The 15,052-nt window shown below is 42.4% G+C and overlaps 1 protein-coding gene across 3 annotated transcripts in view; it reads left to right on the top strand.

The window, feature by feature from the left end:
* The window catches only part of poc5 (POC5 centriolar protein homolog (Chlamydomonas)), an 86,800-nt gene that overhangs the window by 69,316 nt on the left and 2,432 nt on the right, over positions 1 to 15,052 (top strand). For all 3 annotated transcript variants that reach the window (XM_080189308.1, XM_080189306.1, XM_080189307.1), the window contains 2 exons: positions 1,984 to 2,103; positions 3,734 to 3,904. In XM_080189308.1, the coding sequence (XP_080045434.1) occupies positions 1,984 to 2,103; positions 3,734 to 3,904 (291 nt within the window). The remainder of the gene's footprint in view (positions 1 to 1,983; positions 2,104 to 3,733; positions 3,905 to 15,052) is intronic.

Raw genomic sequence — 15,052 nt, 5'->3', positions numbered from 1 at the left:
TGGCTGTTCATGCCAAGTAGAATAAACCCCAAGGAATGTCAGAGTTCTTATCCACCTGAGGCAGAACTACATTTTTCCTGGTTTCTCTAAATAGTGTGGAACATTTGCCACTCTTCAATCCTTTGGAATGATTCCTATTTCCAGAGATGTTTGGTGGACTCCCTCACTATTCTGGAATTATACTGACTTGATGGTATCTACTTCTAGTCTCATTGATTTAAATATTTGCTAACATCCAGTGCAAAAAGCAAATGTTTAGTTGTCTTTCTTTCCGCCATTTTTGAGAACAAGATAATCTCCTTCCTCTCGAGTTGTTCCTCTTGCACGCTGATGAAGGGAAATTTTTGTGTCAACTGCTAGTTTTTTGTACACTTGCATAGCCTTCCGGATTTTTAAAATCCCTTCAATATGCTTTTGTCTCATTTAATGTATTATCCTTGTGCATTATGTGCCTCAGGATAAGGCCTTATGTGGGTTTTAGTTGCATCATTTTGTCACCAGAGGTCACTGTTGCAAAGACAACCAAGAAAATATTCTACTCCTTTTTCTACCTGTTTAACTCCCAATTAATTGGACTTTGTTTTCTGTTCCTGCTCTCTGATATGATCAGTAATTTTTCTTTACTCTGCACTAACTGTTGGAATTCCATCTTTTCAAAAATAACTAACCAGTAAAATACGCCAGTGCTTTCTTTCTTTAATAAAGCTCAAACCCCTTTTCCATGTTTTCCCTCCCTTTCCCATCTCTACTCAATTTTTTATGTTGAAATTTTAAACTCTACTATCAATGGAGAGATTCAAATTGAGAATCCTTGCACACTCAGATTTACCACATGCACATTCTAATAGAAATCCAGCCACAGTAATGAAATGGCCCTAATCAAACTTATCAGTGCCATTTGTTACTTTGTCTTTAGTGCATGATTCTGCTCTTTTCTACATCTTTAACATGGTTGACCACGCTGTCTTCCTCAAGTCACGCCTCCTGTCCAGCTCGGTGCTAACACCTAAAGGTTTGTTGTTTTTTCTCTCTCTTCTTGCTTGTGTGTCCCATCACCCAAAGCCATGCAATCAAGCGGCCAAGTTTGACATGCAGGTTGGTAACCCTTAGCTGGTACACCTGCTTCAGCTACTCTATTGCAGGTGTTCCCCTCCCCCTATCTATTCTTGAGGGAACTTTGATTTCCTCTAGTTAAGGGTTATCTTTGGCTTCATCACTAATTCTCTGCCCTTACAGCAACTCAATTCCTTTCCTCACTTTTGTGAATGGAGCCAGATTTCTCATATTCAATGTCCTATTCCAATTAAAGCTGACCTCCATCACACCTCCATCCCAAATCCCAACAAGTTCCACTTCTAACATCATCCATTTCTATCTACAGCCATGCTATCATCTGTGAATCTTGCAACTGTCTCAATTTAGTGCCACCCATGCTTCATCTCATCCAAAAATCTGCTGCTTGTATCCCGTCATGCTTTCATCCATCACTGCTGTTTGTGTCAACCTACATTGGTTCCAGATCCTACCAAGTTTTCAAACTTAAAATTCTTGTGTTAAAACCTGTTGTCACTTTGTCAATCCCCCATAGCTACTTTTAAACCATACAATAGGATCGCGGCCCCTCATCCTCTTCCCTCCCCACTCCTTCCCTAAAATTGATGTTCCCTCTGGATCTTGCCTTTTGTGCATCTTCCTTCGATTTCTCCAATATTGAACACAATGCTTTGACAATCTAGACCTGTCATTTGAGCATCCCCCTCAGTAAATTAAAAGCTACCTCCTTTGATCAAGCTTTTGATTAACTTTTTAATACCTCCTCCTTCAATGCTTGATTATACTTGGTAAACAGATTTGGAACATTTTCTATACTGAGCAATGTACATTTAAAGTTCTCTTGCTGACTTCATGCAGAAAAACGTATATATTAGAATAGCTGAAACATGGCATGTTTAGGTTTAAACTCTCGATCATTTCTACTCCCAGATTACTTTGCATTTTGGCACAACAAATGTTGCCCAAACCATACCTGGCGAGGCAGGCACTTCACCAGCTGCTGTAACTGTGGCACCTTCAGCATTAGGATTCCAAAGTGCTCAGAAACTGGTAAGAATTCAAAAATTGTTTGTAAGATCATGGTGCATAAATTTGTCTTGGGTAAAAGTACAAAGCTAGAGAAATCAAATCGCCAGCCCATTGTGCACTCCAAGACTTTATTGTAAAACTGACTGCTGGTTACTAGTATCAATTTTGCTTTACCACCTTTTACTAATTTATGCACCTGTACCTCATTTATGAAATGCAGCTTGATCATCTCATTGAACTAAGGGCTATGTGTTCTTTAAAAAATATTTTAAAACCTTCTAATATATTAGACTAAGAGGATGCACAAGTCTTAAAAATATGGGTGAAAATATAGCAAAAAGAGCAATTTCAGTTTTTACACAAAATAAATTCAAACCAGATTTTCAGATTAAATTTTACAGGACTCTATAAACTGCTGAGGCATGCCTTTGAAGTTCCAAGTTGAAGTGTCAACTTAGCTCAGTGCTAGCATTACTTATGAATGCAATGTTTTGGGGTCATGAACAATAGTGTGTCTTGAATTGTAGACTTGGCTCTTGGATCAAAGGCTAGAAGAAGTTTAGCAGCTTGCATGAAGCAATGACTGATGAATCAACCTCTGCATTTGAATATCTATAGAATCATAGGATCCCTACAGTGCAGAAGGAGACCATTCAGCCCATCAAGCCTGCACTGACAACAATCCCACCCAGACCCTATCCCCATAATTCCATGTATTTACCCTACTAGTCCCCCGACATGAAGGGACAATTTATCGTGGCCAGTCAACCTGACCCGCACATTTTTGGACTGCGGAAAGAAACCAGAGTACCCAGAGGAAACCCACGCAGACACGAAGAATGTGCAAATTCCACATAGGCAGTGAACCGAGGAATTGAACCTGGGTCCCTGCTGCTATGAGGCAGCAGTGCTAGCTACCGTGCTGCCCATATACATAGAAACTTCTCACCTGACATGCAGAACGCAGTCACTAACTATGTTTCCAGTTTTTTGGTGTGCAGAAATGATTACACTAACATTGTGTGGTGATTGTCCCTGTTAGGGGAACACAGCAGAATAAGAATCACCTGACCCAGGTGACCAATTGGGACTGGAATCATCCCGGGAGAGGAGCTCTCCTGGGCATAGCTATTTTAGAGCTAGCTGTAAACATGCTGCTGCTCCTCTTGAAAATCGCAAAATAAATCCTGCTTTATACACTAATGAAGCCTCTGGTAGTGCATCATTGCACACTGTTAATAGAACATGTATCAAATTGTATGCTTGAGGCACATACAGATGTAGCACTGCATTGTAGACAAGCTTTATTGAACTGAACTTAGTTAACTCCTATCTGAAGCCTGGCATTAGGTACCTGGACTAAGGAGTTGGAGATTTTCTAACTAATAGCTCCTTTTGGCAAAATGCACTGGTCCTACATTAATTGCACCAAAAAGCCTGTCAGTGTTGGGCTCCTGCAAGAAGAGAAACTTCATAGATTAATGCTGGAAGATAAGTACCAAAGGGTAAGCAACACTTGAAAGAATTCCAGACATCTAGAAAGATGGAATAAATATTTTAGAAATTTTGGGGATGAAATAGTATTCTTTTTAATATGTTCCTATTTTGATTAAAATTGTATGTAACTTTAAAAAACTACTTTGATGTTTAGCCTCCTGCTAAATGTGCGACCTCGGCACAGCAAAATGCTGGGAAAACCATAGTGGCACGTATCACCGGGCGACCTGACCCATCCCTGAAAGGTGTTAAATGTGGATCATGTCAGGGGGTGTCACCTCCAATGACTACAGTATGTGTGGAAAGACATCATCCAATTACACAGGTAATTCAAAAGCACTGGATGGAAAGGTAACTGCTTCAGATGCAGATAAATAAGGCATGTATCGATTAATTCTTCGTTAGATTTGTTGTATGTGGATGGAGAAATATCATGTCTGGGCAAATTGAAGACACCATACATTTTAGGGGCATTAAAAATGTCATTGGTATCATTTACCAGTTACAATTGTTTATAAAACATATGAGTATGAAATCTTGTTTTACTTTTCCTCTTAAACTACCCCTATGCCAATTGTAGACTGCAGAAACCCTGGGTAATAATAAATAGCATCATATATTGTAGAGGTATTCACTTGCTACAAGAAAGAAATGGGGTTGGCTGTAAAAAAAAAAAAGCATGTTGAGGAATGGTCAAAGCTGTAACGGGGCTCTTGTTTTGGGGGTTAAAATCATTAGAAGGAATCCACATGGTGCATTTTGCCTGTGCTGGATCTTTGAAAGTGCAGTTGTGCTGAGTCCTGTATTTCAGCTTTGTCTGTTTAACCTTGCAAGTTCCTCAACAGGTGACTATCCAACTCCTTTTTTGAAATTTATGGAATTGACTTTTCATGTTAAGCATGCCAGATCTCAGTAAATGACCCTGCATCCAATGAGTTTTGAAAAGTTGTGACCAGCTGTTACTACTTGGCTGTGCTTAGTAACCTAAGGTGCATTCCATCTGGATCAGATGACATCCAACCTCCAGTAATACTTCTCTTTAATCATCCTTTACGAAGACAATATGCAAAATTTAATATTTCAGCCCCTGCATTTATATTTCCCTTCAGCTCCTTAATCGGCCCAATTTCTTCTCCAATTAACCTCAACATTGATTTTATAGAATGCTTGCAGCACAAGAGGGAGCAATTTTGCCTATCACATTCATGCTACTCGGAAATCACCTTTGAAATGGTGTCCTCTGGTTCTCAACCCTTGCACCAGTGGGAACAGTTTCTTCCCATTTGATTTTTCTAGACTCCTTGCGAGGTTAGCATTTCTATCGCATCAATGTTCAACCTCTTCTCTAAAGAACCCCAGTTTCACCAGTTTATGCATGCCTCATTCCTGGACCAGTTCTTGTAAATATTTTCTGCATCTACCCGAAAGACACCCATCCTACCTAAAGTGTTGTACCCAGAATTGAACTCATTCCTCCAGTTGAGGCCAAACCAGTATTTGTATAAATTCCTTGCTTTTGTACTCAACTCCAAGCTCAAGCCTTATTAACCACTTTCTCAACCTGCCCTCTACAACTGGCATTTGTACATACATCCCAAACCTCTGTTTCTGCATCCTACCATTTAGAATTGTATTCCTTATTTTATATTGCCTTTTGCTAAGTATTTCCTCTAAATGTAGTGCTACTCTGTGCATTGAATTTTATCTGTCAAGTGACTGCCCATTCCATCACTTTATATCTATGATCTCTTGAAGTCTGAACCTTCTGCTCCCCGATCCTTCAGGTGGCTGCAGTTCCTTTCCCTCGCTGACTGACTTGCTGCCTCTTTATACCCTCCACTTTGCAATCTCTCCTCATGCCCAACCCAGTTACTTGCCAAACCTCCTGCTCCCATACCCACTATTTCACTGCTGCCCTCTCCTGAACAGCGTTGCCCTTCAAAATCCTGATTCAATCTAGAGTCAGAGCCCAAACATTGTGAAAGTGAATGCTCCCACTCACTATTGAACCTTCACTGAGTGGAAAGCTCTGGAGATGAGCAGTGAACAGGAAGAACAACTTGGATTTCAACAGCTTCTGCATATCTGGAGCCTCACATCCACAACCCTGCAGCTCCAGGGTTCACAGCTGAATCTTGAATGGAAAAGTGGGTTTGAGAGAGGAGGTCAGGCTTTAAGAGATGGCCATGTGGAGATACCAGTGTTGGACTGGGGTGGATAGAGTAAGAAGTCTCAACACCAGGTTAAAGTCCAACAGATTTATTTGGTACAACGAGCTTTCAAAGTGCTGCCCCTTCATTAGGTGAGACCCTTGGAGCAGTTGAACCAGGAACACTCCTCATCACGATGGATGTCTCAGCATTCTACACCAGCATCCCCCACGACGACGGCATTGCTCCAACTGCCTCAATACTCAATGCCGACAACTGCCAATCTCCAGATGCAATTCTACATCTCATCCACTTCATCCTGGACCACAATGCCTTCACCTTCAATAACCAGTTCTTCATCCAGACACACAGAAAAGGCCATGGGGACAAAATTCGCACCTCAATATGCCAACATCTTCGTGCACAGGTTTGAACAAGACCTCTTCACCGCATCATCAACCAATGCTATATACTAGATGACATTTTCTTCCTTTGGGCTCATAGTGAGCAATCACTATAATTTGATAGCAACAAGTTCCATCCCACCATCAGACTCACCATGGACTACTCTCCAGAGTCAGTTGCATTCTTGGGCATGCATATCTCCGTCAAGAACGGCCACCTCCGCACTTCACTGTACCGCAAACTCACGGATAACCTCATGATGCTCCGCTTCTTCCACTTCCACCCTTAAAAAAAAAAAGGACACCTGATGATGGAGCAGTGCTGCAAAAGCTCATGCTACTAAATAAACCTGTTGGACTTTAACTGGTGTTGTGAAACTTCTTGCTGGGCTTTAGGAGAGGCTGCAGATTGGGAGCAGGATTCTGGAAGAGCCCAAAGGGTAGAGGTCAGGACTCCAGGACTTTAACAAGAACTATGTTAAAATGAACCTTGCAACATTCAGTGAGATTATAGGGATCATTATTCACCAACATTAAAGTGAAACTGCTAACCAGACTTGCTATAATTGCCTTACCCAAATTCAACCTGTAACCTCAACAAAAAAACTGAGTTGAGTTGATTAAATGTAATTTGCTTTTTTAATAAAGCCATGTTGGCTTTCCTTAATTTAATCCATACGTGTCAGTGACAGCTAAATTTCTGAAAACTTTCCCACTGTTGACTGGCTTGTAGTTTACTGGACTTATCCAAGCACAATTCTTCAATCCTCTGCACCTAAGGAAGATCAGATCATGTATGACCTGTGCCTCAATCATTCCCTCCCTCACTTTCCTCATTATTTTGGTTACATCTCTTCCATACTGGTAACTTGTCAACTTTAAGTAGCTATCTGTATTTCAGATACCACCTCTGACTGTGGCCTGTAATTTGAGCTCCAGAGTGTTGTAACTGGAGCATACCACTATAATTGACTGCGAAATTCACAATTCTGTTAGGCAATTGCCCTGCAATTGGAACCCTCGGAAAGTGTGATATAAATCCCTAATTTGGCTTCTTTTCAGTTAATACTGAACTAAAATAATTAGCTTTGGTTTTATTTAAAAAAAAACTAACACCTTCATATGGAAAAACACATGCTTGTTCAGCCATCTCTTATTTCTAATGTTGTCAATCTAGGTAAGCAAATGCAAATTAATCTTATTTTCCAAAGTTTTTTTCCATTAGTCTTTGTTATAAAACACCAATGCTTGAGCTAGCAAATGCCTAGCAACATGCAAGTATCTGCAGAATATAATATAAATGACTGTGTAAATCATTTGAGTAAAACTGCTGCAATCTACGGAATGTTAATTGCTGCTGCATTCAGCTGCAGAGTTTAGTTTTGCCTGAGGGTCTTCAACTGCAGTCTCTGCATATTGAACCAATTTTACCCTCTTGATAAAAATTATCTTATGAAGTGATCATTTATTGAATAATGAATCTGGTGTTTAATTCCTTCATAAGGGGTGAAAGTATGAAGGAGGCTTGATTTTTTTTTGAAAGAAAATTCACCTTCCAGCTCTCGCTGCACATTGGTTAGCCCATGGCATTCTTTCGCTTATGCAAAGAATATTGCAACTGATCGTCATTGATAGCTTTTCTAGTCTAGACAGAACTGAGAATTATTTCCGATGCTTCTTTGCATTTTCTGGTTATATCTAACAGGCATGTGGGTAGCACAGTGGTTACACTACAGTCTCTCAGCGCCAGGGACCAGGGTTCAATTCCAGCCTTGGGTAACTGTGCACGTTCTCCCTGTGTCTGCATGGGTTTCCTCCCACAGTCCAAAGATATGCAGGTGAAGTGGATTGGCCATGCTAAAGTCCCCCTTATTATCCCAAGATGTGTAGGTTAGATGGATTAGTCGTGTGAAATGTGTGGCATTATGGGGATAGGGTGGGGGAGAGAGCTTGGGTAAGATGTTTTGTCAGAAAGTTGATGCAGTGAGCCGAATGGCCTCTTTTGCACTCTAGGGATTCTTATTTAAATGTTAACTCATGACCTGTTCCTGCATTCTTACCATGAAAGCAGAAACAAAGCTGGACTTTAAAATAGACACATGGAGACAAGAGAAGACAGATCTATTCCTGCTCCAAGTTATCGTTGGGAAGGAGGGAAAGTGGTGCATCTGTGACCAGACAGGTGGGCAGAGGGTTGAGGGGGTTGAGCTATGAGGAGAGGCTGAATAAACTAGGCTTGTACTCGTTAGAGTTTAGAAGAATGAGGGGAGATCTCATTGAGACGTATAAGATGATGAATGGGATGGATAGGATAGAGGTGGAGAGACTCTTCCCGCTCAAAAAAGACAGTAGGACTAGGGGGCACAGCCTCAAGATAAAGGGGGGGCGGTTTAGAACGGAGTTGACGAGGAACTGGAATTCTATGCCCGTTGAAGTGGTGGAGGCTGCCTCGCTAAATATATTTAAGACACGGGTTGATAGGTTTTTGATAGGCAAGGGGATTAAGGGTTATGGGGAGAGGCGGGAATGTGGAACTGAGACACGACAGATCAGCCATGATCTTATTGAATGGCGGGGCAGGCTCGAGGGGCTAGATGGCCTACTCCTGCTCCTATTTCTTATGTTCTTATTAGATGTACTAGCATAAACTAAGGCGTTATACTGGCAATTGGAGAAAGAAAGCAGAAGGTGTATGCTTTCATCATTTTTCATCCTGGGTAGGAGCCTAATTGGGGCCTGCAGGTAGGGCGGGAGAATTGCAACGGTTTTGCCGCCCCGCGGGATTCCTTTTTTAAGCCCGATGCCCAATTCAAGGGGCTGTCAGGATTCCTGTTGCAGGCTTAGAACATAGCTCGGCACAACACTGAAGGGCCTGTACTGTTCTATGTCTGAACCCAAGATCAAGTTATCCCACTCTCTATCGCTCTGGGGTGCTCCATGTGCCTATCCAATAAAGACTTGAAAGTTCTTAAAATGTCCGACTCCACTATCACAGCAGGCAGTGCATTCCACACCCCAACCACTCTCTGAATAAAGAATCTACCTTCGACATCCCTCCTATATCTCCCACCATGAACCTTATAGTTATGCCCCCTAGTAACAGCTACATCCACCCGAGGAAATAGTCTCTGCTCATCCACTCTATCTATCCCCCTCATCTTATAAAACTCTTAAGTCGCCTCTCCTCCTTCGCTCTAAAGAGAAAAGCCCCAGCTCCCTCAACCTTTCCTCATAAGACCTATCCTCCAAACCAGGCAGCATCCTGGTAAATCTCCTCCGCGCACTCTCCAATGTTTCCACATCCTCTTTACAATAAGGTGACCAGAACTGCACACAATATTCCAAATGTGATCTCACCAAGGTCCTGTATAGTTGCAGCATAACCCCACAGCTCTTAAACTCAAACCCTCTGTTAATAAACACTAACACACTATAAGCCTTCTTCATGGCTGTATCCACTTGAGTGGCAACTGTCAGAGATCTGTAGATATGAACCCTAAGATCTCCCTGTTCCTCCACGTTCCTCAGAACCCTGCCGTTGACCCTGTAATCCGCATTCAAGTTTGTCCTACCAAAATGAATCACCTCACACTTATCAGGGTTAAAATCCATTGGGCACTTTTCTGCCCAGCTCTGCATCCTATCAATGTCCCTTTGCAGCCTACAAGAGCCCTCCATCTCATCCACTACTCCACCAACCTTGGTGTCATCAGCAAATCTTCTAACCCACCTTTCAGCCCCCTCTTCCAAGTCATTAAAAATCATAAATAACAGAGGACCCAGATGTGATCCCTGTGGTACACCACTGGTAACTGGCCTCCTGTCTGAAAACACCACCACCACCACCTCTATAGGACAGCCAGTTACTTATCCGGTGGGCCAAATGTCTTTCTATCCCACACCTCCTTACTTTTTTCATGAGCCTACCGTGTGGGGAACTTTATCAAATGCCTTACTAAAATCCATGTATACAACATCAACTGCTCTACCTTCATTTACACACTTAGTTACCTCCTCAAAGAATTCAATCAAATTTATGAGGCAGGACTTGCCCCTCATGAAACCGTGCTGACTATCCCAGATTAAGCTGTATCTTTCCAAATGGGCTTGGTAACTCTGGCTTAAATATATCCACGTAATAGATCTGGGGTTTGTTTTAAATTCTGTAGGAGCTAATAAGGGACTCCTAGTTCTGACTGGCTATGCTGGGAACATTTATTGTCACAGGTTTCACAGAATTTATTAAGTTAATTATAATAAGCACAAAAATGCAGTACTTAGCAAAGGCAATTAAAGCAGTCAGTTGACTTTGGAATACAGGCTTTTGACCTCTAGTTGATTAGTGCTGTCTTGAGGTACACTGACCGAAGTGTATCTTCTGGCTTCTTGCTGCATGCTCAGCTGCTAAAAGTTACTGCTTGTGAACCCTTGCTTAGCACTACTTGTGAGTATGATCTGTAGTTTCCCTGAGCACTTCCAGATAATGCATGATCAGTCCCTGATTGGTGAAGTGGTGTGTGATTAATGTCTGATTGATCTCTGAAGGGTGATAATCAGCCTACTGATGTCACTCAACTCCTGACTGATTCCTTAAGATGTCAGTCAATTATGGGGATGTCCTTCTCATTACAGCTTTTCCCAGGTGTGTTTTATTAAGTTTATAGCTTTCCATTAAGATTACAAGGCCACAAGGTAATTTGTGTGCTTATTTGTGGTATGTTGTCCTAATAAATAATATTTTAGCCTCAATAATTTTGAATGTTTGATACATCGGGGTGTCCTGGAGAATGCAAGCACCTATTGATATATTTTCATTAAAAGAATCCTTTATTAATTTCTGACTTAATAGTAACTGCTGATGCCTGAAACGAGTTACTTGAAATTACGAAGTTACTTCAAAATACTTATTTTTGTAGTATATATAAATGATTTGGAAGAGGGAGTAAGTGGTGTGATCAGCAAATTTGCTGATGACACCAAGATGGCTGGATTGGCGGGCAGTGAGGAGCAGTGTCTGGCAATACAACGGGATATAGATAGGCTGGTATATTGGGCAGATATATGGCAAATGGAGTTTAATCCTGATAAATGTGAGGTGATGCACTTTGGCCGGAATAATGTAGGGGGGAGTTATATGATAAAGGGTAAACCTCTAAAGAGTATAGAAACGCAGCGGGACCTGGGGGTGCATGTGCACAAGTCTTTGAAGGTGGCAGTACAAGTGGAGAAGGTTGTGAAGAAAGCTTATGGTATGTTAGTCCTTTATAGGAAGGGGTATAGAGTACAAGAGCTGGAGTCTAATGTTGCAGTTGTATAGAATGTTGGTTAGGCTGTATTTGGAGTACTGCGTCCAGTTCTGGTCGCCTTACTACCGGAAGGACGTGGAGAGAGTGCAGAGGAGGTTTACCAGGATGTTGCCTGGTATGGAAGGACTGGGTTATGAGGAAAGATTGAGCAAATTGGAGCTATTTTCCCTTGAAAGACAGCGACTGAGGGGGGATCTAATAGAGGTATATAAGATTATGAAGGGTATAGATAGGGAATAGTTTACCACTGTTTACTCTCTGTTAGAGACGCACAGTACGAGGGGCCACGGGCTTAGGGTGAGGGGGGAGAGGTATAACACGGATATTAGAGGGAGGTTTTTCACACAGAGGGTAGTGGGGGTATGGAATGCTCTGCCAAGTAAGGTGGTGGAGGCAGGCACGCTGGAGTTGTTTGAGTTACTTCAACAGGCACATGAGTGGGTTGGAGATGGGAGGATATAGGAGATTGTTTTAAATAAGGTTCATTAGCACTGGGACATCCCTGGTAATGTATAAGGATGTCCCTGGTAATGTTTTTCTCTTTTAAGTCGGTCCACCTTGTTGTCCAACGAGGGGCATACACACGATAGGTCATACTGGCTGCTCTTGGACGTTCGAGAGTAGCCTAGTGCTTCATGTCGTTAGTGTGCACTTAAACTGGACCAGCTGCTGGGCAACACGACAGCTCAGTGACTATCACTGTTTGCTGTGCAGACACATGGATTTGGGCCAGTGTCTGTGGGAGTTTGCGCATTCTCCCTGTGCTTGCGTGGGTTTTCTCCGGGAGCTCTGGTTTCCTCCCACACCCCAAAGATGTGCTATTAGGCTGATTGGAGGTAATAAATTGTTCCTAAATTAGTTTCCCTCAATGTGGAATGCCATAAACAATAGATAAGGGTCATGGGTGGAGGGGGGACTGGTAATGTTAAAATGGCGACGTGGGCTCGTAGGGCCGAAGGGCCTGTTTCCCAGGCTGCTTTTGTTCTTTTGTTCTTTTGTTCTTTGTTCTAATCCAAGTTGTGCATACAAATCAGTACATAAAGGTGAAGTCGCCATAGTCCCAGATGATGATAGACTGCTCTCACCTTTTTCAGGGGGAGAACTGACTGGTGATTTAACCTGAGGATCACCACGCCTCGGGTGAGAGGCAAAGTTGAGAAGGCGGAGCCTTCATGAATAACCTCAGCTTGTATGTGAATTGAACCCAAACTGTTAGCATCACCCTGCACATGTAACCTGCTGTCCAGACAACTGAGCTAAACCAACAGTCATACCAATAAACAGATAAACAAAGCAAGTTGTGTTAAAACTTCAGCTACAAGATACATACAAGATGCATCAGATGCATGTTCATGAGAAATAAATGTCAGAAGGACTACAAAAAAGCTTGATTACAGAACCTAAGTGGTTAAAAAAAAAGCCTGTCACGTACTTGAAAAGAAAATGACTGGTTCTGTTCAAGATACTTAACTTTTTAAAAAAAAAGCCAAAACAATTTGAGACAGAGAACTGTCTTAAAACTTAAAGCTGTTTTACTTCACACAATAAGCTTTTGGCAGGGATGCAATGTGTTAAATCACTTCCCAGAGCCTAATTTATCACTCCTTGACAATCTTTGCAGCATTTGCTTTAACAATTAAACTACAAGGGACCTAACTTGTCTTGTAACCAAACCATAAACTGTAACCTTACTTTGGCCATAGGCAATGTGGCACAGTTAACTTGTCAGAAGAATGTAACTAAAGAGACAGAGCCACATAGTGCCTTGTATTGACTACAGCTAAGCAGAAAAGCACAAGTTAATTAATGTACTTTTGATTACTTGCTCATGACATAACTAAAAAATTATTAAACTTGTTACATTCATTCAGATTTAAATGTCAAGTATTTTTTCACATTGCAATACTCAAGGGAATATATCGGTGAGCATATTCTATTCAGAACTAGAAAGCATTTGTTGATTAGAAGAAATTTAATTTATTTCACTCACCCATCTCTGAAACCTCAATGCTTCATTTATAGAGAATTACTTTGAGCTGTGTGGACAAGCTAATGTATACATGTCACAATAAAATGGTAACAAATGATTGTAAAGAAATGGCGGAGGTGATAGTGGATGCCTTGGTGGTTATTTTCCAGACGTCGCTGGATTCCGGGGAAGTGCCGGATGATTGGAAAACGGCTAATGTTACGCCGTTGTTTAAGAAGGGTGCCAGGCAAAAGGCGGGGAATTATAGGCCAGTTAGTTTAACGCCTGTGGTAGGTAAAATGTTAGAATCTGTCATTAAGGAGGAAATTGCGAGGCATCTTGAAGGGAATTGCTTGATAGAGCAGACGCAGCACGGTTTCATTAAAGGGAAGTCGTGTCTGACAAATTTACTGGAGTTCTATGAGGATGTGTCTAGGGCGGTGGATAGAGGAGAGCCGGTGGATGTGGTCTTTCTAGATTTTCAGAAGGCGTTTGACAAAGTACCTCACAAGAGGTTATTGCAGAAGGTCGAGGGACATGGAGTTGGGGGTAGGGTGTTAGCGTGGATAGAGGATTGGTTGTCAAATAGGAGGCAGAGAGTGGGGGTCAACGGGTGCTATTCGGATTGGCGGATGGTGACTAGTGGAGTGCCCCAGGGGTCGGTGCTGGGGCCTCAGCTTTTTACCATTTATATAGATGATCTGGAGGAGGGAACTGAGTGTAGGGTGTCGAAATTTGCTGATGACACCAAGATTGGGGGAACGGCAAATTGTGCGGAGGGTGTGGAGAGTCTGCAGAAGGATCTAGATAGGCTGGGCGAATGGGCCAGGAAATGGCAAATGGAATTTAATGTTGGCAAGTGTGAGGTGGTCCACTTTGGTAGGAAGAATGGTAGGAAGGACTATTACTTACGTGGCGAAAAACTGCAGCAGGCGACGGTGCAGAGGGACCTCGGGGTCCTTGTGCATGAGTCGCAAAAACCCAGCTTGCAGGTGCAGCAGGTGGTCAGGAAGGCGAATGCGATGCTGGCCTTCATAGCGAGGGGGATTGAATATAAAAATAGGGAGGTCTTGCTGCAGCTGTATGGGGCATTGGTGAGGCCGCAGCTGGAGTACTGTGTGCAGTTTTGGGCGCCGCACCTGCGCAAAGATATTTTGTCCTTGGAGGGAGTGCAGAGGAGGTTTACTAGGCTGATACCGGAGTTGAGGGGGTTGAGCTATGAGGAGAGGCTGAATAAACTGGGCTTGTACTCGTTAGAGTTTAGAAGAATGAGGGGAGATCTCATTGAGACGTATAAGATGATGAATGGGATGGATAGGATAGAGGTGGAGAGATTCAAGGGAGATCTCATGGAGACGTATAAGATGATGAATGGGATGGATAGGATAGAGGTGGAGAGACTCTTCCCGCTCAAAAAAGACAGAAGGACTAGGGGGCACAGCCTCAAGATAAAAGGGGGGCGGTTTAGAACGGAGTTGAGGAGGAACTTCTTCACTCAAAGGGTGGTGAATCTCTGGAATTCTCTGCCCGTTGAAGTGGTGGAGGCTGCCTCGCTAAATATTTTTAAGATGCGGGTTGATGGGTTTTTGATAAGAGAGGGGATTAAGGGTTATGGGGAGAAAGCGGGAAAGTGGAACTGAGCAG

The sequence above is a fragment of the Carcharhinus amblyrhynchos genome, chromosome 5 (genome assembly GCF_965287045.1).
Source record: "Carcharhinus amblyrhynchos chromosome 5, sCarAmb.v2.hapA, whole genome shotgun sequence".
Taxonomy (NCBI): Eukaryota; Metazoa; Chordata; class Chondrichthyes; order Carcharhiniformes; family Carcharhinidae; genus Carcharhinus; species Carcharhinus amblyrhynchos.
This window is presented reverse-complemented; position numbering and strand designations above follow the sequence as displayed.